At 41.0% G+C, this 26,866-nt stretch overlaps 3 protein-coding genes across 3 annotated transcripts in view; all 3 read left to right on the plus strand.

The window, feature by feature from the left end:
* Positions 1 to 148: 148 nt before the first annotated feature.
* Positions 149 to 5,176, plus strand: sirt7 (sirtuin 7). Its single transcript, XM_039795508.1, has 10 exons — positions 149 to 351; positions 495 to 632; positions 1,331 to 1,435; positions 1,515 to 1,585; positions 1,693 to 1,765; positions 1,870 to 1,968; positions 3,586 to 3,822; positions 4,058 to 4,138; positions 4,252 to 4,358; positions 4,491 to 5,176. Exons 1-10 carry the CDS (start codon positions 247 to 249, stop codon positions 4,696 to 4,698), a joined length of 1,224 nt encoding a protein of 407 aa, XP_039651442.1. The 5' UTR covers positions 149 to 246; the 3' UTR covers positions 4,699 to 5,176.
* Positions 5,177 to 7,465: 2,289 nt separating this feature from the next.
* pcyt2 (phosphate cytidylyltransferase 2, ethanolamine) lies at positions 7,466 to 24,224 on the plus strand. The gene is made up of 12 exons (XM_039795517.1): positions 7,466 to 7,773; positions 11,873 to 11,961; positions 14,793 to 14,954; positions 15,111 to 15,262; positions 15,501 to 15,542; positions 15,681 to 15,819; positions 15,947 to 16,029; positions 17,039 to 17,116; positions 17,880 to 17,945; positions 19,106 to 19,171; positions 22,029 to 22,117; positions 22,317 to 24,224. The coding sequence occupies exons 1-12, from the start codon at positions 7,652 to 7,654 to the stop codon at positions 22,432 to 22,434; spliced, it is 1,206 nt and encodes a 401-aa protein (XP_039651451.1). The 5' UTR covers positions 7,466 to 7,651; the 3' UTR covers positions 22,435 to 24,224.
* Positions 24,225 to 25,013: 789 nt separating this feature from the next.
* gnav1 (guanine nucleotide binding protein (G protein) alpha v1) overlaps positions 25,014 to 26,866 on the plus strand; it is a 29,976-nt gene continuing 28,123 nt past the window's right edge. The window contains exons 1-2 of the mRNA XM_039795528.1: positions 25,014 to 25,563; positions 26,110 to 26,201. Of these exons, the coding sequence (XP_039651462.1) occupies positions 25,434 to 25,563; positions 26,110 to 26,201 (222 nt within the window). The 5' untranslated portion in view covers positions 25,014 to 25,433. The remainder of the gene's footprint in view (positions 25,564 to 26,109; positions 26,202 to 26,866) is intronic.

The following is a 26,866-nucleotide window of genomic DNA, read 5'->3' on the forward strand; positions in this document are numbered from 1 at the left end:
GGAAATTTTGGACCGGTTTTATGTTATTTATTTATATGTGGTTGGTAATAAATATTTCTTAACCCTTGAAAGTTGCTCTGAAGTTTGTGAAAGCTGGCATTTACAGACCCCGAGCAGGAGGCGGCGCTGCTCGCCGGTTGCTGTCATCTTTACACCGACAACATCCGCCCCGGCTAGCGTTGGTCGCTGGCGCTATGTGCGGTGTTTTTAATAGCCAAACGCCCTCAGCTGATTTAAAAAAACAGGATGGAAGAGGAGGCAGACACTGGCGTTTCTTCGCGGACGGAGAGGAAAGCTTTGGAAAAGGCCAAAATACTTCAACGAGAACGCGAGAGGAAGATATTTAGACTGGTAAGACGAGGCAACAACACATTTGGAGCCTTTTTTTTCTCTCCAGCTAGCTAGCTGGCTAAAGCTCTTTACTGTGCATGCACTTTAGTTAGTGTTTCCTAGCCGGTGAGTCTGACCATGCTTCTCTGTCCTGTTAACTGAAGGTTGGACGAGTCCTGAAGAAACCGGAGGCTGATCGGTCGAAGGAGGAGGCAGCTGTGTTACTCCTGCACGGAGAAACTGTGGAGGAGCTCTGCAAGCGACAAGTCCGCACAAACGTGCTCAAGAGGAAGCAGGAGGAGGTGAGACTGCCAGGCCCACTGAGTGTTAGTTATTAAGCTAACTAGCTAGGTAGAATATCACCTGTCCAACCTATCACCAACCTAACGGGTTATAACAAGATGGTGAAAGAACAAAGACGTTTGTAGGTTGAATGACAAAAGCCAGACTGGTTGTTTCCGTGGTCGGTCCTGGGCTAGCTAAGAAATTAACTGGAGGTCCTCAGTAACTCAGCCCACCCCCAGGCTTTCTGTCCATCACTTAGTTAGTGAAACAAAATAATTTATAAAAATGTACGTAAACATGGCCCCATTGTTAAATGATAATGCAGGACCCACCTTTTCTTTCTTTTTTAAGATTATTTTTTGGGGCTTTTCCGCCTTTAATTTTTGACAGGGCAGCTAGGTGAGAGAGAGGAGAGAGAGGAGAGAGAGGGGGAAGACATGCAGGAAATTGTCAGAGGTCGGATTCGAACCCGAGACCTCTGCGTCGAGGCATAAACCTCTCAGCTTGTGTGCCTGCTCTACCACTGTACCAACCCAGTCAACCCACCTTTTCAAGGCTCTTTTCATTTAAGTTATTCTATTTTCTATGAGCAAAGTCAATAATTAAGAGAATGGCACAAATCAGGATCACAAAAACCTGCTATGGCTGTTCATGATACAAAAGAAGTATGTGGTTGTCAGCTTAAACCATCTTGTTTTTCCTGTACCATCTGCAGGTGTTTGATGATGCTGATGAGCTGAAGAGTAAAGTCAGGCAGCTCGCTGTGGCAGTCAAGCAAGCAAAACATCTGGTGGTATACACCGGAGCCGGTATCAGTACAGTACGCCAAATTCCTTTTTATCTCCAGTTTCCTTTTCCTTCTTTAACTTTCCCAGGACTGATGATGTCTTTCCTTTCAGGCAGCTTCTATCCCAGACTACAGGGGCCCTAATGGTGTGTGGACACAGCTACAGAAGGGACGGACAGTCAGGTAAGATATATTTAGCCTTTACCCTGATCTGATATTAGCTGCGTTTTCTTTTAAAGTGAATTAAACCCCCAACCGCTGTTATCTTTCTTGTTTCTCTTTACAAACAGTTCATCTGACCTGAGTAAAGCTGAGCCGACCCTCACGCACATGTGTGTTAGGATGCTACATAAGGAAAAGCTGGTATTTGAGACCTAGATAAATAACTTGTGGATGTTCCATTGGTATTTACACATACTGGTTTTTACATACTGTGTGTGTGTGTGTGTGTGTGCTTGTCTATAAAGGTACAGCATGTTGTTTCTCAAAACTGTGATGGACTTCACTTGCGTAGCGGTCTGCCCAGACATGCTCTGTCTGAGCTTCATGGAAACATGTTTATTGAGGTGAGACATTTTCTCAGTTGCTGAGACTCTCTCTCACACACACACACACACACACACACACACACACACACACACACACACACACACACACACACACACACACACAGAGCTGTTGTCCTCAGCTACTTTCTTCTAAAACAAAAGAATCTCTCCATCTCCTGGAAAGACATAGTTCAGATATTTATGTATTTTTAAATAGAATTTGCAGTGCTTCCTCTAAAAGCAGCATCTCAGCAGGATTCAAAACTGAAAAAGATCTGTACTGGCTATATAAAGTCTGATCCTGTTTGTTTTTTGTGGGTACACCCGAGGCCTGTACTACGAAGCAGGATTTGGCGTTAACGAGCTAACTTAAGGCTCAACCCAGGATTTTCTGTACTACGAAGGTGGATCAGTTGTTATCGGGTTCAATCGCCATGGTAACTCATGCTGAACACCTAACCTGGTCGGGAGCAGGTTAAGTTGGAGATCAGAGATCAACCGGTGTAAAAGCACCGCCTACTGACCAATCAATACTCGACTGATAACGGCGTCACCGTTCTTATAGAAGATCAGAGAGAGAGAGAGAGAGAGAGAGAGAGAGGTGCGCTCATAAAAGTTAAAACATTTAGAGATCGACAACCCTGTTAACATTCCCTGATTGGTATTTGTATGAAATATATATATTATAAATGGGAGGGAATTACATATCGGCTTCTTGAGCCGTGTGTCGCCAATGCGCACATCGGTTTGAATTATGTTTTTATATTTTTTATTTGCTCTCACGATCGCTTCGCACTGCCAGGGTTGCAATAAATGAAATGAAATAAAAGGCTAAAGCAACCACAGTTTATGGAAAGCACAAGTGTAATTATGGTCAGATCTTAGTCCTGACTGATGAGGAAGTGATATTAATAAGCGTTGTGATTTAAACATCTACAGCGGCTATTTTTTATTTATTTTTTTGCCAGCTTTCCTTCCTGTTTTAGGAAGCAGCGACTGTATCGCGTTATGCCTGTAAAACCGTGTCTGTGTTCTTCATATTTATGTTGAATTATAGTTTGTTCTTCTTGTTTAAAATATGCTGCTCTGGTAGATGTTTGCGATTGGTCGTGGTGCGCAAACACCGCCTCTTTTATGTGAACGCGCGCGCCGCTGGATTGGGAAACCCTGAGTTGACTGAACTAGTTGATAACAAGCGTCGTAGTACAGGTTATGCGGGACCGCGGTTGTTAGGTTAGGTGAAGCCGGATAACTGAAAGAAATCCAGGACAAGTTGATCTTGCTTCGTAGTACAGGCCTCAGCTGTCAAAGACATCCCATCATGCTCAGCACTGCACAGCAATGAGAATAAGTGAACTGCAGAATGCACACACTTAACAAATAAACAGCAGTTGTAGTTAATAATAGGACGACATGCTTCAGTGAGCCACGCAAGCAGAGCTGCTTTGCGCTTGTCTATTTCACCGTCATTTTTCACTGACAGGATATCCCTACATTACAGATACACAATGCCGTTACATGGGGATTGTCAAAGAAACTACATTTCTGAAATTGTTTGGGGATTTTTACACCATCCTGGGAAACTGTTCTCCTGTAAGTTATCCTGACATGCTGGTTTTATCCTCCTATCTGTAGGTGTGTACAACCTGTTCCCCGGTCAGGGAGTACGTGCGCTTGTTTGACGTGACGGAGCGGACATCGCTGCACCGCCATGGGACATGCCGCAGGTGCAGCCACTGTGGTAGTGAACTAAGGGACACCATAGTGCACTTTGGGGAACGTGGAACCCTAGAGCAACCTCTCAACTGGAAGGGAGCTGCAGAGGCTGCCAAGATGGCGGATGTTATCCTCTGCTTAGGCTCCAGTCTGAAGGTAGGTTTTCTAAACCACGTGGTGTCTGTATGCAGTTGGTAATCTGAAAAGGTTTGTTAAATTGCAATTTCAGAGTTTTGTTTTAATCAGGTTAATATATTGTGAATATCATGAAAATACATTAATTGACATGTAAATTAATATATGTAAAATGATTTGTATTTGATTAGATTGATTTATTAGCTTGTGGCATCTTCACAACATCTTCTTGCACTCTTGTTTCTCTCTCTTCTAGGTGCTGAAGAAATATGCTTGTCTGTGGTGCATGAACAGACCAGCAAGCAAAAGGCCCAAACTCTACATTGTCAACCTCCAGGTATAGTTGGTTTTTGACATTTTAGGTGAATAAGATGCAAATGAATTTGAATAAGATGCATATAAAGTTCTGGCTGCTCTTGGCTGATTTAAGTGTCTGTGCTTTTGTTCTAGTGGACACCAAAAGATGACCTGGCTAAGCTGAAAATTCATGGCAAGTGTGATGAGGTAATGAGTCTCCTAATGGAGGAGCTGAACATTCAGATTCCTGTATATGACAGGTAAGGACCTTTTTCACAAATGCATTTTTCATGCTTTACAATACTTGGATTTTGGAATAAACCCCATTATTCATACACACGCAAACCAGAAAGATTATTCCAAGCTCAGTTTCCCTCATTCTGTCTCATCAGGGCGGAGGACCCCATCTTTAGTTTAGCCACACCTTTGCGGCAAGAAGAGGTCGACAGCCATACTCGTGAGGTCATAGCTCCCCTTGATGGGCAGGAGGACTTCTTACCTGACTCTGGAGAGCAGGCAGAAGAAGCCACAGCTGTGCAGGGCGGCTGGTTTGGAAGAGGCTATGGCAAAGGAAGAAAGAAAAAGAAAAAAGCTGCATAATCAAGACACATGCAAATTTGGTTGACGTATGTGAAGTGATCAATCCCAATGAGGGATTCAAATTTCAGTCTCATAATGAGGACGAGTTGGACTTTAGTCTGCCGTGGTCTTTTTGGCTGCGTTGGTGTCATTTAGTCACATTTTCTATTTAGTGTGTGCGCGTGTGAAGGGAAAACACACTTTTGACTATTTGAAAATTAGGTTTCCTCATTGCCACACAATATGTTTTCAGCTTTAATCCAGACAGTCACAAATGATACCAGTAGTGACTAGTTTTTAATTTAAAAAATATATATATCAAAACCATTCCTGCAGCATTACATTTTTCTGCTGTCCCTCTGTATGGTCCGTATGTCCTTAGTCTAGCTTTGCCAGACCATCCTCTACAGCACTGCGGAGGTGGGTCTGGCTAGTCCGTACAGCATTCTGGGATGAGAAAAACGTGCTCTGGTTTATTGGCATATCTTTAAACCAATCATAATCGTCATGGGCGGTGCTAAGGCAGAGCCACGGTGGTGCTGCAAAATAGCCTCGGGAAAGAACTTGTTTTGGTGGAACGTGTGTACGTTCAAAAGTCATTTTAGTCATGCAACAGAAAACTCAGATTGGACAGATAGTCTAGCTAGCTGTCTGGATTTACCCTGCAGAGATCTGAGGAGCAGTTAACCTTAGTCCTCAGAAATCGACCTGAGTTTAAAATTGACAGCGGCAACGAGGCAATCCCGGAAGTGGAACGTCATGGATATATACTAGTATGTCACAAACCCTATTATTTTAAATGGCAATGTTTTTTTCAGCCCCATTTGAAGCCTACAGGGGTTGAATCATCCTCTGGAGATTATATTTTTGGTGATCACTTTAACCAGAGTTACATTTATGTTTTTACCAAGTTGGTATTGGTGAATTGCAGTACAATGATTTATTCTAATAATTGCAAGATGCTGCTGGTTTGAGCATTAGCTTGATGTGAATAGACATTAAGATACAGGTGTCTAAAGTGTACGTTACTGTACGTATGATTTAGTGTTTACAAGTAACAAATGCCAGTACAACAGCAGCAGCAAACCAACGACCATTTTTTGATTTCGGTGCTTTTACTGGGAAGAGATTCAGGAGGTCAAAACCTTTCTTAATATATTAGATTAAAAATATATTTTTGTAGTCTTTTTCAGATGTTTAAAACTTGCATTGTTGAATGTACTTTTTTTTTTTTTTTTAACGCAATGGCTTGTTTGTGTTGATGTTTATTTTAATGGTATTTTGGTTAACTTATTTCCTGAACTCACCGCCAATCTTTATCTGCTGTCCTCCATCCTCAGGTTTGCAGGCTAGGTAGTACAGCTACTACTGTACCTCAGTTTACTGAAATTGAATTTGTGTATGTTTACATATTTATCTCAACTTTTGACTCTGCTGCTGTCACATTTGTCTACAGAGCTGTGCAAAAATGTTTCTTTCTTTCTTAATTTTTGTTGTTGAATTTTAACTTACATTTTCTTTAGTTTTGAGTTAGTCATTTCAAGTTACTGTTTCTTAAGTGATTGGAAACTCAAAATATGTGTGTCTATTAACTTGTCTCAGGAAGATCCAGTGTTATTAATCTCATCCTGTACCCTATAATATCAGAAGTTATTACAGGCCAGACTAATGACCAGAGTGTTCAGCATTCCTAAAACTGGATGTGAAGACTCCTTGGTTTTCATTATATTTTGCAAAAAAAGGGATGCCATACTTGTAAGACGAAGTGTTCCGTTATTTTAATAATGTTTGATCATCTGCGTTTTCATTGTAGTGGCCTTTGCTTTAACTAGTCAATTAATATTTGTAATAATATTATAGTACACTTGATTTATAGACTTGACAGAACTCTAGCTTAACCTGTTACCTTTATTAGCCGTGTGATTATTTTTTTGTTGAGTTGTGCAAGTGTAATGGTTTGTTCCTGGGTTTGTTTTATTTGTGTCAGTTGTTTAACTTATTAAATAAAAGATTTGACAATAATATAGACTGGCTGACTTGTGAATAGATATCTCTGAAATGAAGGATACTTAACTTACAAAACTAACTATATCTAGTATTATTTATGCATAACAAGCATCCAATTAAACACTGCCTGTGTGTTTAGCAATTAATTTATTAAGTTATTGTTTATGTTATATGTTATTGGACTTGTTCTAGGCAACTCATTCCCTAATATTAATTAACTTTCTAGCTGTGTGTGGTGGAGTAAGTGTTCAAATCCTAAGTAAAATGTAGCAATACCACAATGTAAACCACTCCATTACTAATTTAAGTGCTGAATTCAAGATTCCATCAACCAGAACATAAATAATTTAATAAATATGTTTTTCTTGAGTTAAAGTACTAATAAGTTCTCATGCAGCACAATGCTCATTGTCCTAGTTATATTATGCTTAATCTATAGAAGTTCAACATACATTTTTGAATCGATCATGTGTTTTGTCTGTAAAATATGAACTGAAAAAGAACTTAACCAGAGCTATCAAATAATTGGAAGTAGAGTGTAAAAAAAAAAAAAAAAAAGTATATATTAGCGAAAAATAGAAATACTCAAGTACCTCAACAAGTGTGTACAACATCACGGATGTATAATAAAACGGTGTACATTACATTAGTTCAGTGCCTGAGTAAAGTACGTAGTTGCATTTCACATCAGTTTGTTTATATCAGAGACTCTGGTTCATAGGTTGTATCTGATCACGTGACAGGAGTGATTACGCCATCTTTACGTCAGCGTGAGAGGATCGAGAGGATTCGTTCGATGCGACGTAGTTTTGGAGGCGTTGGCTTGTTCACTGTTATCAGTCTGCTTTGGAGAACCTGAGACGAAGAAGAAGACTACCTTAATAATCTTTTGGAGTAACCGGAGTCAAATACTCTGAAACTGTTTTTTTATTTTATTTACAACGTAAAGTAATTTGAACCTATCGAAATGATCAAAAACGGCCACCACGCCACCAGCGACCAGCAGGATGACGCCGGTCGTAAGCCGGGTGGTTCAGTGTGCAGCCCGGAGAAAAGGAAGCGCGTCGTCCGGTTGTGGTGTGACGGCTGGTGAGTCTCTGTGCCCGCCACTGACTTACTGTTGGTGCTGGTTTATTAAACTCCTTTCCACAGTTTGTTGTCCTTTACGCGTTCATTATGCAACACATAAGGACCAATTGTGGGTAGGCATGCTAATGCTAGCTAGATATTTAACTTAGCAGTTAGTAACGTAGCAACAGGAGTGTCAGTTTTAGCTAACGTAACGTTACTTTCTCTAAAAACCACCTAATTGTTATAATTGTAGTATTACATTCCGAAAAAAAAAATTCAATTTTTTGAATCCATGCTAGCAGCCCAACCTGATTTAAATAATTCAGGGATTCAATATTTTAATTTTTTTTAACTAATTGCATGACGTTAATGTTCGGTTGCTAACGTCAATTCTCAGTTTTTATGGCACAGTGGCGTGGGGTAACGTTAGCTAAGGACCTCTCAATGCACAGCCTCATAGCCTCACAGTAAGGCTGTGAAGGTTATACATTATATTTTGAAATGTGTTTGTGTGTGTATGAAATATACCCAGACAGAACTGAAACGATGTTTATTTAAAGGTTAGATAGGACATACATGAATGAAAACCTGTAAAGCGTTATGTTGCGTTATAACATAACGCTTGTTATAACGTTATATGACTACTGTAACGCACTTTTCTCTTAGTATGGGGCTGCTCTGGATCGTCATCAGTCAATCCAGATTGCTCCTGCAAAGCTACTCACTAGGTCAAATAGACGATCTCACATTACCCCGGTACTTAGCACCCTGTTGCGTTTGGTTGATCGGTATGCACCTGGTTTGCACTTTCAGTATTATCATATAATACTGATTGTGTATCAAGTACTCACTCTGTATTGTGTTTCTTGTGTTTGCCCCTGTAAAGCACTTTGTGACTCATGTCTTGTCTGTGAAAAGCACTTTACAAATACATTTTTACTTACTTATATGTATATCATGAGATTCTAGTTGTAAACACAGCCACATTTCCTACAGCTGAGCCGGAAAAAATGTTTGGCTGCTTTTACATGCATCTCTTGTGAAACTGGTTACAAATAGCCTAATGTCTGCTGTCTGCAGACCTAACCTTACTCTGCTCTCTATGTGAAATTGTGTTGTTAATACCTCTAAGATTGTCTAAGGTAAGGTTTCTGCAGTTTTTATGGTTTGATGCCTGATGGGTACTTAAATCTTAGATGATTACTCAAGGGAATTTATTTTCTGTCTGTTTTCACTCTGACACAAACATCTGAGAGTTGGTTGTGACAGAGCCAACTCATGAGTCAGACAGCCATATCTTGTTGTTGTTAATGTTATTTTAACCTCTGCTGTCAAAGACCATGATCCTCACATCACATGGTTAGCTGCAGCTCAGGAGACAACGGGCTCCGAATGTGCAATGCATAAATTCTCTCCTGGACTCAACACACTGCACAAGGAAGTGGCCGGGTTGGCGATAGCTAGTTTGACATTTCCCATCTCACGTGGTGGTTATAAATAACCAGCATAGTGAACATCTCATTCAGTGTGATGCAAAAGTGGCATGTTATTGTGGTGAGCAGGGGTTTTCTCTTTTTGGGGGTTCGAGGGGGCGTATTGAGACATAATATATACTTAACGACAGATTAAATATAAGATAAATGAGAAAGAGGAGCAGATAGGGGGAAAGCTCAAGATTAAATATTATGAGACTATTCATTTTGCAGCAGTTTAGTGTGTCAAAAACCCAAATAAATACCGCGCAGTCTGTACCAGTTAGTTGATTCAGGGAAACCGTGGTTGTTCATGACACATTGTCAAGGCATCTGCAATATATTTATTTATAAAAAGAATACTTGTAGATGTTAACTGAGCCAGAGGATAGATCGTGTGATGCATCACATCAATCTAATACCTACTGCTTTCACTGACAAGACTGCTGGTTATGCGTCCAAAAGACATTGTATATTGATTGTTTGATTGCTCTATTAACACATTTATGTGTATAAATGTGTTAATAGAGCATGCAATATATGTACATTTTTCAGACATTTCAAAATATCTTTTGTTAGCATTTTCTGATTGAGATAATTTAGTTTTTTGATAGCTGTAAAACGTAATCACACTTGGAAAGTTAGGCATCACCTGTATTCACTTTGTCTCTCTTGAAGCACTAAAACTGTGAAGTTGTTTTTCAAGAATGCTAAATTGTTCAAGAGCAAACCCTGATCTGCATATACATCACTCTGAAGAAAATATATTTACAACTGTATAGTGTGTCCAGTGTTTCCCACAGGTTGAGAATTTACTTGTGGTGGTGGGTGGCGCAGGATGTGACGGCGCATAATGGCTGGGCTCAGTAATAATGGGTTCAGTTATAAACTGGTCAAATGAAGGTGAAAAGAATGACTATGTAACATCAGATAATTTAGAATGAAATAACTATTTACATATTAAACAAATTAGACTAAAATATGATGAAAATATTGCAACACCATGCTGCATCTGACACAATTTCAGGGTAGTTATTAGGGCTGCACGATATGAGGAAAATATGCGGTAACAACCAGACTGCTAAATTACGTTCGGGGAGCTTTGACAGCGGCGTGGCCGCATTGTTTCTACGGTTTTACTAGTACAGTTATTCCCACTGCAAGACCACCAGCAGCATGCTACTACTAACGTCACGATAGCCTCTCTGAGCAAGTGCAACGAACGTTGACGCTGTCATGCACGCGGCACGCAACTTCCATAGGCAACTTCACGAGGGGGAGGGGCTGGAGTCAGCTCCTCTGTGTGCGCTGTAAAAAATGTAATTCGCATTTTATCTACCTGGGCAGGTCTCAATTTACCTGGGCCCAGTAGAACCTATATATGGGAAAGACTGGTGTCTACCTGATCCTGACCAGGCGAGGTGAGGGTGTCTGAGGGATTATTGTTAAAGGAATTCAGACTCACAGCTTGTGGTAATGTCATTATAGAGGAGAGGTCTGCCCACTGGAAGTGCAGTCACAGATGAGGTCTTTTAAGAAAGCGGTACAATCTGTTGCAAATAACCTACAGATACAGAAGTGTTAACAGAAAACTCTAAAGGTCAGAGAAATGGAAGTGTAAATAAAAAGGGACTGGTTTGAATCCCTGGATCAACTGGGAAAATGAGGACAAGGAAAGTGCCTCGGTACTTATTTCCCTTCCCTCAAAAACGTATAGATATTTACAAGTTATAGTTCCTCTAAGAGTTGTCAGAATAAGGGTCAATATAACTTATAGGCCGAACTAACTTCAGTCAGGTAAATTATCTGAGATATCTTAAATTAGCACAAATGTGTAATGTGAACCCGCCCTTGCTAATACATTGTTTATTATTCTTTACACTTCTTTGTATACCCTGGGCTCCTAACCACGAGCTGCTTTTGTGAAGCTGCTCCGTCTGTGGTTGAACTGGACGCTCTTGAGATTTGAATATTTTGAAACTTTAGGAATGTGAAGCTGCAGGGTGCTTGAACAAAAGCAAGCAACATCCTAGTATTCAAGGATTATAATTCTTTTGTTTTTCTTTTGGTTAAAATTAGCTAAGACTGCTGAACTTGCATAGCTTCCTCATTAAAAAGGCAAGCCAGTACAAAACATGAACTGTAGAAGTTGCTTAATGGCAGAAAACAAATGAACATTGACACATTGTACACACAGTGTCTCTGACCTTTCCCCCAGTAACCTTGTTCTTGTTCACTCACCAGGTTTAAAAGGTCTGTCTTTTGGGCTATAACCTGTTTGATGGCCACACGCACGCACGCACGCATGCACGCACGCATGCACGCACGCACGCACGCACGCACGCACGCACACTGCTCTAATCTGCAAGGTCACCATAAAAATTGATAAGCTAATGTTAAACAACAAAGCAAGGAGCGTTGGCAAGTAAAAGGCATCCTGTAAAGGTGGCTTTGAAAGACAATAACGCTGTGAAAAAAGCTATAGCTGTGGGGTGCTAATTTTTAAGGCCACACCCTGTATTGTTGTATCTGTGTTTATCTGTTTATTCAATATCTGTTTTGTCCTTTTTTGTTCAAGCACTTACAATATCTATTGTTTTGCATGCTGGTGATGACATTGTCCTCTCTTCTCTCTGTGTCCACAGTTATGACATGGTTCACTATGGTCACTCCAACCAGCTGCGGCAGGCCAAAGCCATGGGAGATTACCTCATAGTTGGAGTGCACACAGATGGTAAGACACATTCACATATTCTGATATCAATGTATCTGTTAAACCTTTTTGTGATCAACAGTTTTTACACTGATTGAATACTCAGTTCTGACTGACCAGTCTGGTACTGTACAATCAAGTCCAGTTATTGTTTATTTCTATTAAAATCAAAATCCACACAGGTTTGTGGTATAAGGCCACAAAGACAGTTTTCCTTTGTTAGTGAAGACTGAGCTAACCTGGGTTAGTATAACAACATTATTTTCCAGTATTACTTGTAAGCTTCTCAGACAGTGTGAGATCTGTGGTTACTTTTAAGAGGCTGGACAGCAGTCAGATGTAAATGTTTACATTTCTAAGTTGAACTGTACAGTATACTACAGACATGGATGCCAGCTACAAATGTTTATATGGCTGCAGTCTTGAGGATCTGTTTACTTTGCTTGAAGGAAACTGATTTTACATCAAGATTTTACACTTAACACTTCATTCATTTGTCCAAATAAACGTACAATATGTAATTTTCTACCGCTAGGGGTCTCTCAATTGAAACCATAGATGTAAACGTGGACTTTTGATGACGTCGTGAAGTTGCGTCGTCAATCGATCGTGGGAGTTGTTGTCTTCATTGTTAACCACCATTGCCGATGAAAATGTATCTGTTCACAGACAAGTTCATGTATTAAAGTTCTATTCATGTACACGTTTAGTAGATTCTATTTGTGGTGGTAGCTGACCGGTTAGCGAGCAAGCAAGCTAACATCAGCCAGCAGTTAGATTATTACAATATTACACTATAGGGGGGAAAGGGGTTTGTTGTAATGTAACTCCTCGCCGCTGGGAGATTTACATCGCGTTATAACCTTATACCTTATTACCTTATCCGTACGTTTTAGCCACCAAGTATTAGCATGAGCTGCTTGTCGACGTAGCACATTGTAGTAAGCTGAAACGATATTGAAATATATATATCAATAAATGATGTCTCTGCTGTATTACTGTGTTGCAAACTGGCATGTCATTAACGAAACAATGATGCTGTGGCAAAACAAAAAGTATGTATCACTGTTACTGAGTATAAGTCTGTGACATTGTATGATTTACAATTACTCTTGAACACATCATTCGGTGTTACCTGTGTTTTGACGGAAGTTAAAGCAGCTAGAGGTGTGAAAGACCACTGTCTATGAGAAGTTTGGTTTAACTGAGTTACTCCTCCAGAGAGATGATCTGCATTTAATGGTCTGTATTGAGGAGTACGGCAGCAAAGTAAAAGCATGCCCTATGCCTGCTCATTTTTTCACGTGTTCCATTTCTCATTTGTTTATAATGTACGGTTACTTTTGGTGGCTATAGTAAATGCCCGTAAAAAGTTGCAGTCCTTATTGGTTCAATCATCCTGCTATTGATTTATCAAAGTTGGGAGCAACCAGCAACTGTGTTGCGGTAGCTGTTTCCATGGTGAACATTTTATCAGAGCTCTGATGCTAATTTATCAGTATGATGATGCACATTAAGTTATTACCGTTATTTGCATTCTTCACAAACAATCACTGAACCGGAAGATTTTTACTTTGTTGGTCTGGAAGCTGATTTATCAACATTGATTACATCTTCTTCTTTTTTTTAAAGTTTTTAACGGCCAAACTCGGACAGCTTTTGTTATGAAATATTGTTATGAAGACACAATAAAAGACAAATACCACCACATTCTGATCTGTCACCATGACTATTGTAACAGTAGCATGGCCAGATGATCCCTGTGCTGGCAGTCCTTCATGCTGTACATTATATTATAAAACTGGTCAGATATTTGCTAAAAGTCAGGCACAAGGTTATCACAAGCATTAGATGTTAATCTACACATCATGACACATGGTCGAAGTTGGCTGAGTTGAATCCATAAATGTTGCACTCTGTCGGAGTACAGTCTTGCACTTATCTTTAGGTTAAGCTCCCAGATTATCCCAGCAGGCAGAAATCCCATTTACAGCACATGTCTTCGGTGAATTGAATGTTATGGTGTCGAGTTGAATTCTGATGAACTAACTCACCTGCAGACGACATTAGAAGTTATCTGTGTGGAGTTCTGAAGACTTCTCCAGCACATATAGTCTTGTCTTGAGTTCAGCAATCTTCTGTCAGTAGTCCACTAAGTTACTGTTTGGGTCTTGTTATTGTTGTGGGTCACAGAAGGCAGTTCAAAGTAGATTACAGCAACCCAGTTATCCTCCCAATGATTTAGTCATAGGAAACCTCCTTAAATCTGTTGTAGTTTGAGAGAAGTTGGAAAAGTGGCAAAAATAACAGCTAAGCAGAAAGAAGAGCATCTGCATTGTAGCAAAGCAGGAATTTATGCTACGTTTACACGTGGGCGGCTATTTTCATAAACGGACATTTCAACCTCTCCGTTTTCAAAACTAACCTCGTGCACAGCTGTCAGTTTTCAGAAAAGTGTTTGTTTACATGTACCCGTGTATATATGCTGTCAATGCCATCAAGAGCGTGACAAACCTGTAGGTGGCAGTGTAACGAGAAGCTCAAGCCCACGTTAGCCAATCAGAATCCCGAAAATAGCAACAACAGCAACAAATCACTTCCTGTTTCTCTCTCTCGGCTGCCTGAACCTCCGTTTGTCTCTGTTTACATGCACATGTGCAAACAAAGTTTTCCAAAATCTTAGGTTTTAGAAAGAAATCGTTTTCAGAGGCGAATTCTCCGTTTGCGTGTAAATGCAGGGCACAAACGAAGGGAAATGTCTCCGTTTTTCAAAATAACCATGTACGTGGTTGTAAACGTGGTATAAGAGTCGATACAGATGTAAGTGATGTACCTCCCATCCTTTCTCAAAGCTGAGATTTCCAAGCACAAAGGTCCTCCAGTCTTCACTCAGGAAGAACGCTACAAGATGGTACGGGCCATCAAGTGGGTGGATGAGATGGTTGAAGGAGCGCCTTACGTCACCACCCTGGAGACTCTGGACAAGTACAACTGTGACTTTTGTGTGCACGGAGGTCAGTCAGTTGAGGTTCTGCTCTTTGAATTTCTTGTCCTTAACACAGAGATTTATGTAATCATTTTATTTGAAGAGACCTACTCAGTGATGCACATGATGTGAACAAGCCTCCAGGTTCGATGATGAACTAATGTATTGGTTTATGTTTCACCAGATGACATCACGCTGACGGTAGATGGTAAGGACACATATGAAGAGGTGAAGCGTGAAGGCCGTTACCGGGAATGTAAACGCACACAGGGCGTCTCCACCACTGACCTGGTGGGACGAATGCTTCTCATGACCAAAGCCCATCACAGCAACATGGTGAGTTAAGATGCGTTTATACTTAACGCAGTAGGTTTTATAGTTAATGTTTAGCGTGGGATTTCACCCATTGATATGGTGGCTGTGTGAGTAGGCTTCTTAGCTACACTGTCCCCCCTTTAGCTACACTGTCCCCCCTTAACGCACAACTATAAATCCCCCTTTAGTGTCTGTTTGTGGGTGTACTCATTATTTAGTGTTTGAGCAATGGTTTGTTTGTTTGTTTGTATTTCTGCAGGATAACCCAGATTATCAGCAGCATACAGACAACTTTGGAAAAGTGAGTAGCATGGGTTTTATTTTAGTAAAACCTTGTTGTGTAAATCTGTTAGCAGTAGAACATCTTTCCCAAAGTGAGACACCAATTAGCGTTTATTACATTTTCCCAGTGTAACAGTTGTCTTTTATTGTGTTCCAGGGCCCTAAAGGCCACAGTCCATGGACAGGAGTGTCACAGTTTCTTCAGACTTCCCAGAAGATCATTCAGTTTGCTTCAGGAAAGGAACCTCAGCCCGGAGACACCATCATCTATGTGGCCGGGGCATTCGACCTCTTCCGTATCCTTATTGTACAGAAATAACCACAATTGAGTTGCGAGCACTGTTAGTAATCATTTCTGTGGTGTATTTTGTTGTTGTTGATGTTGATGTTGTTGATGTTGCCTTGACCACAAATGTCTTGCAGACATTGGCCATGTTGACTTCTTAGAGATGGTCTATAAGCAGGCGGAGAGGCCCTACGTCATCGTTGGTCTGCACTTTGACCAGGTACACCTTATGCAGACATGCACTCGCACACACATCTCAGCAAAGCATTCACAAGACGGTAATATATTCCTTCTCTGGGGCCCGTTTCAGGAAGGAGGTTTAACAAACTCTGAGTCTAACCCTGAACTCTGAGTTGATTTACCCTGAAATGGGAAACTCTGAGTTTTCGGTTCCAGAACAGCTGATTTGAGTTGGTTCAATCGACTCAGAGTAGGTTCACTCAGGGTTAAGTGCATGCACCACACTATAAAAAGGTAACATGAATGGAGCAATGATACTACGATTCACCATGGTAACACCATGGTAAACAAACTGGTCGGCGAGTTTGAACATGTATTTCCTAATAAAAGCAACATAGCAGCTGCTGCAAAAGAGAGAGAATTGCTGCTGGAGTCAATGCGTAAGCTCTAATATAGTGCATTAATTTCATATTTAGTTATCTTTTTCATTTAGGTGCAAAAAAGTCCTAGGCTTACTAATCACTTTCTGAGGCTGCAGCACCATCATTAACAGAATTTATAATTCATAATCTTTTATTTCAAAGGGTTTACATCATTAGCTGCTTTCCGACCAAGTAGTTACAGGAACGTAGTTATAGGAAAAGTCCACTTCTAAGCAGTTCTACTAACTACTTTCCCCCAAAACCGTTTTTCCCATTTGAGCGCCGACGTACTGAAAAGCGTTTGAGATTTTTGACGTGAAACTGCTTTATTCTGTGTTTTTACCTGTTTTAATCACCTGGTCCATTTGTTTTGGAGAGGATGAGATTCGGCTCCCAGAATAAACCTCCTAAACGACGAACACTAAAGGAATCCTAACTGGGAGAAACTGACTGCAATGACGGCATTGCTCGGCCTTTTGTTATTGTTTTGATTGAGAGACCCCTAGCGGCAGAAAATGACATATTGTACATTCACCGCAAGTCATGTCCTTTTGGTTCACGTGAGTTGGCTAAATATCTAAAAGTTAAAAATGTAAAAGTAATAAATGATCTCTTCATTCTCTTCAGGAAGTGAATCGGTACAAGGGGAAGAACTATCCAATCATGAACATCCATGAGAGGACACTGAGTGTCCTGGCCTGTCGGGTGAGTTTACACACACACACACACACACACACACACACACACACACACACACACACACACACACACACACACACACACACACACACACACGCACACACACACACACAGCTCTAAATGTTCAGCACAGTGGGATGAATTTCTAGTCTGAGGACTTACAGTGCTGCAGGGTGATCTTGGCTCTGTTCCCTCCATTCCTGCTGGTCAGCTATCTAGTCTAGAACAATGAGTCTCTGTGCCCCCATCTGCACTGTGTTGAACCAACTTATGAGAACATTACACACACAAACATGTTACACAATCCTAAAACCGCTAAATTGCTGTGCTCCATTGTCAGTTTTTTTTTTTCTTTATTTTTCTTTATTTTACTAATACATAGAACAAATTAAGAATTACAAAGACAACACAAGCTTCAAACACCCCCACCCACCCCTACCACCCCCCCATGCATTCACACCACAATCAACTCCACATCCGTAGTGTTTTTACACAAAAAAAACCCACTATAAATCGTCAGTTTTACTCAATGCCTGATGATGACGGTTCTCAATTTGCCAGAATTGAAGCAGTGAACAGTAAAAGCACCCTCACCCTTGAGCTGTGTTGTCTCCAAAAGATGCGTGTCAATTCAACTTTGACGTTTAAACAAAAATGCACTGAATGCGCAACTGATGTGAGGCATTGGCACGAAAGGTTTAATCATTACAAAAATTCTCTTATGACTATGAACCTCTCTTTTGCTATCGTCTTGACTGTCTCTCTATAGTATGTGTCGGAGGTGGTGATTGGTGCTCCCTATGCAGTGGGCAAAGACCTACTGGATCACTTTAAGGTGAGTTACCTTTGAAGGACTTTTTTTTCAGATTATGTTTTTTTTATATTATTTATTTAGACCTTTTTTGTTTAACCACCTTCATTTAAAAAAACTCAACAGAGTCTTGGCCAAGATAGCAGCTTAATTATTTTACACAAACTAAAACTAATTATTAAAACATTTGCAATGTTTCCCATTTCAGTCTTTAAACTGTTGGTGGCAAGTGTCTGTAATTTTAGAATTTCCCACATGAGAGCTCTTTTTTTGTGAAGGCTGTACTCTGACATTGATGGTGTATGTAAATATGAGAAAAGATATGATTGAAGCTTGAAGCTAAGAGATACCCTTATTAATCAAGAAAAAGTGCGGCCAGCATATTTTCTTAAATATAAGTCAGCGATGTGTAAATTACACTACAGTTAAATTATTAGTAATTTTAGGGCACAATTCTAAGCAAAGTCCAACCTATGCAGCTAACTGGTGGAGGCATTAGTCATTAGGCATTATCTTCAAAAATATAATACTGTACCAGCAATGGCTGGCTACAAATGGGGAGTACATTACTTCAGTTTGAAAACTAGTTTCAGCTCACAAAGTTTTGAGAGATTTACATTAAATACAGATTAAAGATTACTTAAAGCCTTTGACTGTGTAGGCCAGAACAACAGATCATTGTATGGTTGCTGCATTTGTTAGATCCCTCCCCCCACCCCCCCAAGATCATTTCTCTACATTGTGAATTACAAAAAGAACCAATACTGACCCATATGGCACCCCCTATAGGACAGTTGAAATATCAGAAGAAAAAACGTCCATTTGAACAGAATTTGAATCTGTCAAAGCCTGTAGGAAGTTAACAAATCATTATCACAGCCTTTTTCTTTACATGTTGTGATCCACACGTTTGAAAAGCTTACCAGCTAAAAAAAGTTAATATCAGGTTTGCCTTGGCAAAACTGAGACTAAGAGTAGACACAAGTTTACATGCAAAGTAATAAGGAACTGGTTACTGTGAGAAAGCCAGAACAGAGCGGACCATCTGCCAGCATGGGGCTATTCAGTGACAGGCACTGTTACTTCTCAGTGAACATAATGCTGATGAAATACTGGAAGAATGTCATTTATATCTTTAGTGCATGAAGAGTGGTTTAACCAGATGTGTTTGTATAACGGTGCAGGTGGACCTGGTGTGTCATGGCAAGACAGAGGTGTTTCCAGACAAGGATATGTCCGACCCCTACGCTGTGAGTACAGGGTCTTCTTGTCTCTGATCAGAGTGCAGTATCCCCAGGGCGCCTTTGTAGCTCAATTCGCGTGCCCATGTGCGGAGGATCACCCCGAAATTCCACCTAGTGCGGATTGGCTGCGGCTCGGCTCCGCTGCGTGCTCCGCCGTCCTTCAATACCCACCAGGTCCGGATTTCTTGCAGTACGGCTGCGGCCATGACTGACAGCTGTAGTCACGAGGACCCACGAGATCTCGCAAATTCAGATAGAATAGAACCACAAAACCAACACCAGTTAGTTTCCATCCAGAGGAGTAGAGGGGGAACAGCTCTGCGCTGTGTTTTCAAGGTGTAGTTCAGGGAAACATGATCCGCAGTCAGCACGGTGTATTTTATTTTGAAAATTAACCGGATGTTTATTTTGTTTCTGTGCTCGACTTCCTGTCCCGCACTATCTGCCGTGTGCTGAATTGCTGCGGAGCTCTCCGGCGTCCGGCAAAAATAGAAGCTCTGCGTATCAGCTCCGGAGGGCTGCGGACCGCCGGAGCTGGGACGCAGTCGGAACGCAGCTGTTCTGCAGTCAGTGGAAATACACACACTGACTTTAATGGAAACCTGATGACTCCGCCGCCGTTCCGGAGCGGATCCAAAGACGTTCCGCGGCCGGTGGAAACTGGATCAGTCCTCGACGCAGCGGCCTGTGGGTTCGGTTCTGACCTGCGGCCCTTTGCTGCATGTCGTTCCCCCTCTCTCGCTCCCCTTTCATGTCTAACCTGTCCTATCAAATAAAACCCTAAAAATGCCCAAAGTAACTGATGCAAGTGTTCTTGAAGATAAGCATACACAATGGACCCCCAATACAGTGCCGGATATTCTACTTTTACCTTTGCCACATATAAATATAATTAATTTTGTGATACAAAAGTGAATATAGTGAAAAATTATTGATATTTCAAATTTTAAAAAATAAAAAATATGGTAAATATTAATATATTTGTAGACCTTTTGGAACATTAAGTAGGTATGTCTCTATCAGTTTGCACATCGGATCATTTTCATTCCTCCTCAAACAGTCGAGTAGTGAGGGGAAGTTGTGACTTTTCCGCTTTCCACATTTCGATTGATTCAGGTCTGGACTTTGCTTGGCCATTCTAACACCTGGATATGTTTATTTGTGAACCATTCCATTGTAGATTTTGCTTTATGTTTTGGATCATTGTCTTGTTGGAAGACAAATCTCTCCCAGTCTCAGGTCTTTTGCAGACTCCATCAGGTTTTCTTCAGAATGGTCCTGTATTTGGCTCCATCCATCTTCCCATCAATTTTAACCATCTTCCCTGTCCCTGCTGAAGAAGCAGGCCCAAACCAGATGCTGCCACCACCATGTTTGACAGTGGGGATGGTGGGTTCAGGGTGATGAGCTGTGTTGCTTTTACGCCAAACATAACGTTTTGCATTGTTGCCAAAAGTTCGATTTTGGTTTCATCTGACCACAGCACCTTCTTCCACATGTTTGGTGTGTCTCCCAGGTGGCTTTTGGCAAACTTTAAGCGACACTTTTATGGATATCTTTAAGAAATGGCTTTCTTCTTGCCACTCTTCCATAAAGGCCAGATTTGTGCAGTATCGACTGATTGTTGTCCTATGGACAGAGTCTCTCACCTCAGCTGTAGATCTCTGCAGTTCATCCAGAGTGATCATGGGCCTCTGCTGCATCTCTGATCAGTTTCTCATTGTATGAGCTAAAGTTTAGAGGGACGGCGGTTTCGTGAATTTGTAGTGGTCTGATACTCCTTCCATTTCAATATTATCGCTTGCACAGTGCTCCTTGGGATGTTTAAAGCTTGGGAAATCTTTTGTATCCAAATCCGGCTTTAAACTTCTCCACAACAGTATTCGGACCTGCCTGGTGTGTTCCTTGTTCTTCATGATGCTCTGCGTTTACACGGCTCTGAGACTATCACAGAGCAGGTGCATTTATACAGAGACTTGATTACACACAGGTGGATTCTATTTATCATTATTAGTCATTTAGGTCAACATTGGATCATTCAGAGATCTCACTGAACTTTGGAGAGTTTGCTGACTAAAGTAAAGGGGGCTGAATAATTTTGCCGCCCACTTTTTCAGTTTTTATTTTAAAAAGTTTGAAATAGCCAAGAATTTGTTCCACTTCATAATTGGGACCCACTTGTTGTTGATTCTTCACAAAAATTACAGTTTTATATCTTTATGTTTGAGGCCTGAAATGTGGCAAAAGGTCGAAAAGCGTTCAAGGGGAATATTTGGAGTATTCCTTATGGTCTCTGCTCTGGACGCTCAACTCTGCCACTGTTCACTCTGTGATGCTTTCAGCTGGTCCATTATCTTCTTATACTGGGAAACCTTGTTCTACATATATCACTTATCTAGTGTGTTTCTCTGTAGCCTTCACAAACACACAAAGCAATGAGCAGAGGAGAAATAATGCAGACATTCAGATGCTTAATTAGTGCATTCAAACTTGATAGAAAGCTAGATGTCATCAAAAACTGGAAAAACTAGTCACTGATACAACTTACGTTGTTGCTCGAGACCTAATCAGAAGAGTCTACATTATTGGTTCAAATCTGACAAAATGATCGAATTTGATGCGCGTTATTGCGCCATTCAGGTATTACAAAACTATCCCGATTGGCCTCTGGGGGGCACTCTAGTGTTACATGTCTGTGTGTTGAACATTATATCTCAAAAGTTCACAAGGGTGTGTGTTAATATTCCATTCTGACTTTTTAATATTGCTCTAGTTAGGGTGGACCTCCTCACACAGGGGATAACAGGGGAACTTTGGCCTCGCGTCTGTTGGTTTGATATAAGCATTTGTGTTCTGCCCTCAGGAGCCAAAGAAGAGGGGGCTGTTCAGGACCATCGATAGTGGGAACAATCTCACCACCGATGACATTGTCCAGAGAATCATTGAAAACAGGTCAGCGACTCCTCGTTCTTTACCTTCCTTATCGTCTTTATCCGCATTTCATTTATATATAGTATAGGTATAGTATATTACTATACTATAGAACATACTATACTATACTGTACTTTAGGTATAGTATAGGTCATTTTGAGTCTTTACCATTTGTATGTTTTTATCTCAAGTTTGTTCACGTCACCTTGCGTGTTCCCAGGCTGCAGTTTGAAGCCAGGAACCAGAAGAAGGAGGCCAAGGAGATGGCAGTGATCGAGGCGATGAAGAGGAAAGAGCAGCAGGAGCAGAGTGAAGGTGCAGACCAGGAAGCTCACTAGTGAAACCTCAGGCCTGGTTCTGTCTTATTTACTCATCCTGGTACACTCAGCTTTAAAAGGATGGACTTAACTGACCCAGACGGACGGTCCATGTTGTCCTAAACTGGACAGTCCACTGGATGCGGAATCCTGCTTTAAATATTTGGTGATGCAGTATATCTTGCATGCTGCTGGGTTAGCTTCTCTTAGCCTTCATCTATACAGACTGCTCCAGCCTAATGCGATTAGAATCGATTTGCCTGGACAAGAACACAAAGAATACCAACTCATACTACAATTTAACCTGCTGAATCCCTCTCAACCGCTCTTCCTCCACAGAGAACTTTTTAATGTCGTCTTCTGTCATGTATTGTTTGTTTTTTGTCCATGAAATCACACACTACATGCTCCTGTATAGGTGTAGAAATGGTATATCAAGTTTTTAATAAGCCATAACTTAAAATGTTAATGACGTTGTCAGTTATGTTTTTAGTTTAAACCATATTAGTATTTAATGATCATTTTTAGAAGTGTCTTCAGTTGAACTTGAATGTGGTCTGTTTTTTAATACACTGAGAAAACATTGATATTTTTTAACTTCTAGAAGTCACTATGTTTTTGTCCATCGTGAAAATTATTATTACTGCTTTTAATGATCTGTGGAGTAGTCTTTTAATTTTAACTGTGGATTTTAACTACCTGATTTTTTGGGTGCGTGCATGTGGGCAGGTGTGTGTGTGTGTGTCTTAGGCTTCTTCAGGGACACATTTCAGACTAAATACCAGTTAATTTGGGACGGCTTGTCCAATTGGGGACTAAAGCCATGTCCCAAATCAGGAAAAAGCTCTTTATGGGTCAGTGGGTAAGGTTAGTTTTAGGTTAGTCTCGCATTGCCAGGCCTATCTCCACAGCGCTGTGTCAGCGCTGGAGTATGGTCTGGCTAAACCGCTTATCTATTCTAGGATAGGGGGTAAAAATGCTCTGGCTTGTTTTTTTTTTGTTTTTCTTTAAACCAATCACAACCGTCTTGGGCGGCGCTAAATCTTGGATGCAGCGACAGTGCCCTTGCAAAAAAATATATAGCGGAGGTAGCGAAAGGGGAGGGACATCATAGGCCGGATATCAGGCTTTATTCCAGCAATGTACAGACTAGGGTTAGGTTAAGGTCAGGCAAGTAGTGGTTAGGGTAAGTCTCCAGAAAATGAATGTATGTCTATAATGTACCCAAAAGTGACCTAAGTAAATGTGTGTGTGTGTGTGTGTGTGTGTGCGCGCGTGCATGCGCGCACGTGAAAGAGTGAGATTTGTGAGTAAGCGTTTGCGCTGTGAATGACTAAGTAATTTCGTGCCTCAGAGCTATAACAAAAGACTGTAATAAAAATAGGCTATAACTAATGTAAGGGCTGTGAATTGTATCCAAACTGAAGAAAGTCCAAACTGTGTTGCTAAAGTTGTCCTTCTCTCCCCAGTCTACTTTCAAGAAATGTGTTTTCCAATGTCCTCTGTTCTCCTTCTTTAAAAGAATCCAAGAACTTAAACATTTGGGACCCAGTCCTTCAAACCGCTTTTGCAAACATTTTTAGATCGTATCAAGGTTATAATCTGTTGCTTTTCTTGTTATTGTATTAGGGGGCATTTTACAGTGTGTGTTTTTAAAGTGTGTCTGTGGGGTGGAAGGTGTGATGGTAGCAGGCTGAGAAATAAATAAATAAGTTTCTAAATATTTGATGGTAGGAATGTTCACAACCAAGAAACAATCACTCTATTGCAATGTGTAAATTTCCCTGTTAATAAATAAATTAGTAATGTTGCAAAGTTTCCATCTGATGTCTGTTTTACAGCAGTAGCGTGATGTGTGCAGCCTGATGAGATCTTTGTTGGATCAGCAAATAGTCACAGCTCACTGAGTCTGTGAAATGAGGCCACAGTCGCTCAGAAACTGCTAAATCCAACCAGTCCCGTCCCATTCACGCTGCTCTCAGATTTGAACAAAAACTGCAAACCGTCACCTCATTACAAACACAAAGAGCCTTTAATCCTCCAGCGTAAACGCCCGGAGGAGCTTCTGCAGGAAGGATTGTATCACTCAGCTGAGGGACATAACAGACAACAAGCTCAACATTTATTTAACACAGGGGCCTCTCAATGAAAATTGAGCGGAAGTACGTAGGAGGGCAGAGCCAGGCTATCTCAAGGGCCCAGAGGAGACCCATTTGCCAACCACTGAAATAGGTGGAAATAGCTAAGAGTGTTTTGTTTTTTGTCTTTTCTTGAGCCAGCAAGCTGTGGGTTTGGACATTACGCCGTCATAATGACATTATGACATATTTTGGTGAGGATTACCTAAATGCAGTGGCTCCAAAACTGAGTCCCAGTATTAAGGTAAAGGCTCAATAGAGTGGGGGCTTTTTGTTTTATAATGCAATAGCCTAATTGAAAACAGGTACTTTGGACCACTGTCCCTCCAACATGGAATTATTTTATTTTTCTCAGCATGCACAGGTGAGATTGCGCATTGAGCAGTTTCCCCCGGCACGTCACTTCCCAGGGAAGTCCAAAACTATTCCATGTGCAGCAGGCTGCAGTGGGAGGAGGCACTTTTTTTTTATAGGATGTCTGGGGCTTTGCCAAGGCGGCAGGGCAGATTTTGAACCGCAGTGGCGCACAGTGACATAACAGTTTGGTGTTTTCAAGACTGAGGACAGTCGCAAAAACGTTACCACCCAATGAAATCTGCCACTGACAAGGAAGCAAAAACACTTGGAGCGATGCGTGAAATCTGATTTGTCCGGACGGTTTGAGCCACAACTCCTGCGAGTTTGAAGGATGTTTCGGAGATGGCCTGAACTTTTTTTTTCTTTCTTTCTTTTCTCTAGAGTTAACAGTAACCATATAGTTTACGGAGTAGCAGGAGAGCTCGGAGCATGCAGCGCGTAGAAACCAACTCGGGTTGATTCCCCAATCTGGACTCCCTGTTTTTGTCTTTCCTCTCAGGCCCGGGTCGGAGATGAGTGCTCAGGATGGGACTGTGCCTCGGTACCGAAGTTACAGAGGAGGAGAAGAAGGCGAGGATACACAGTGCCAAGATAGACAGAGACCTGTACGAGTACGCCAAGCGGGAGATGAATGTGGTTAAAATACTCCTACTAGGTGAGACTGATGACTGAACATCCTGATAAGAACTCCTCTTACTCACCTGACATAGATATCTGTGCCCATGTACCAGACAGTATAATGACGTGCTGAAAAATCTGCAAATGTAACTGGATCCCTAACTGGATGTTTTTTCATTAGATGACATGACAAAACAACGCATTTTGCTTTGTAAAGCCACGAAAGTCCCCAGGCTGGAAGAGTTTCATCAATGTTGGTTACACTCACAAAGAGCAACTGTTTAATTTAAAGCATTGCAGATTCAATGATACAATCTGACGATAGATAGATAGATAGATAGATAGATAGATAGATAGATAGATAGATAGATAGATAGATAGATAGATAGATAGATAGATAGATAGATAGATAGATAGATAGATAGATAGATAGATAGATAGATAGATAGATAGATAGATAGATAGATAGATAGATAGATAGATAGATAGATAGATAGATAGATAGAATACAGTTTGTTATGATTTACCTCCTACTACTCTACATTTCAGACTCAGTTTAACCATGTTTAACAACCTCCTCCAGGTGCAGCAGAGAGCGGTAAAAGCACTTTGGTCAAACAGATGAAGATCATCCACAGTAATGGATTTACCAAGCAAGAGCTCACCAGCTTCAAGGTTGGAAACACACACACAACACACACACTTGAAGAGACTGGTTCACCCTGCCTAATGTTTTTATCAGATAACAGCCTATTAGCATACAGAGGGCTTGGCGTAAAGTTTCCAGTAAAGGAGAGTTGGATAACAATCGCATGTGTCTTGTAGCTTCTAAAGGGAAGTAGTACAAAACAGATAAATAACTTAAACTGATCAATATGTCATTTGTTTTTGGTTATCACAGCTTAGTTAAATACCTGACTCTAACACAAGATGTCAGGAGGTCAGTTTATGCTGCAGCCACAGCGATGCATTATAAGGAGGGAAAATAAAGCTAAAGATGGGGAGGCAGTGATGGAGATAAAATGGAAAACAAGGCGACACTTAGTTTCTGTGGGGGACTGAGATTTCTCATGATACAGAGGGTCAGATCCAAGTTGGTATGCAGTGGTTTGGCTCGCATCTGCTCTTCCTTCTGTGTATGTGTGTGTGTGAGCAACTGGAAGCCAAATTCCTCCGTTGTACTAGGGGTTGGGATGTGGTGGGGAGAATGGAAACGGTTCAACACACACACACACAAACACCAGCTTCACCCCATCAGCTTGTTTTTATTGAAGGCTTATCTTCTTCCACATCCCACTCCTTTAACCTCTTACCACATTTTGCTCTCCTATGTTCCCCTC

The sequence above is a fragment of the Perca fluviatilis genome, chromosome 1 (genome assembly GCF_010015445.1).
Source record: "Perca fluviatilis chromosome 1, GENO_Pfluv_1.0, whole genome shotgun sequence".
Taxonomy (NCBI): domain Eukaryota; kingdom Metazoa; phylum Chordata; class Actinopteri; order Perciformes; family Percidae; genus Perca; species Perca fluviatilis.

Excerpts from the sequence above, each read along its gene's own strand:
- pcyt2 (XM_039795517.1), top strand. The coding sequence starts at position 7,652 with ATGATCAAAAACGGCCACCACGCCACCAGCGACCAGCAGGATGACGCC. Across the intron at positions 17,117-17,879 it reads TGAGTGTCCTGGCCTGTCGG|TATGTGTCGGAGGTGGTGAT; the intron begins GTGAGTTTACAC and ends GTCTCTCTATAG. Across the intron at positions 22,118-22,316 it reads CAGAGAATCATTGAAAACAG|GCTGCAGTTTGAAGCCAGGA; the intron begins GTCAGCGACTCC and ends GCGTGTTCCCAG.
- sirt7 (XM_039795508.1), top strand. The coding sequence starts at position 247 with ATGGAAGAGGAGGCAGACACTGGCGTTTCTTCGCGGACGGAGAGGAAA. Across the intron at positions 352-494 it reads AGAGGAAGATATTTAGACTG|GTTGGACGAGTCCTGAAGAA; the intron begins GTAAGACGAGGC and ends TGTTAACTGAAG. Across the intron at positions 1,766-1,869 it reads TGCTACATAAGGAAAAGCTG|GTACAGCATGTTGTTTCTCA; the intron begins GTATTTGAGACC and ends TTGTCTATAAAG.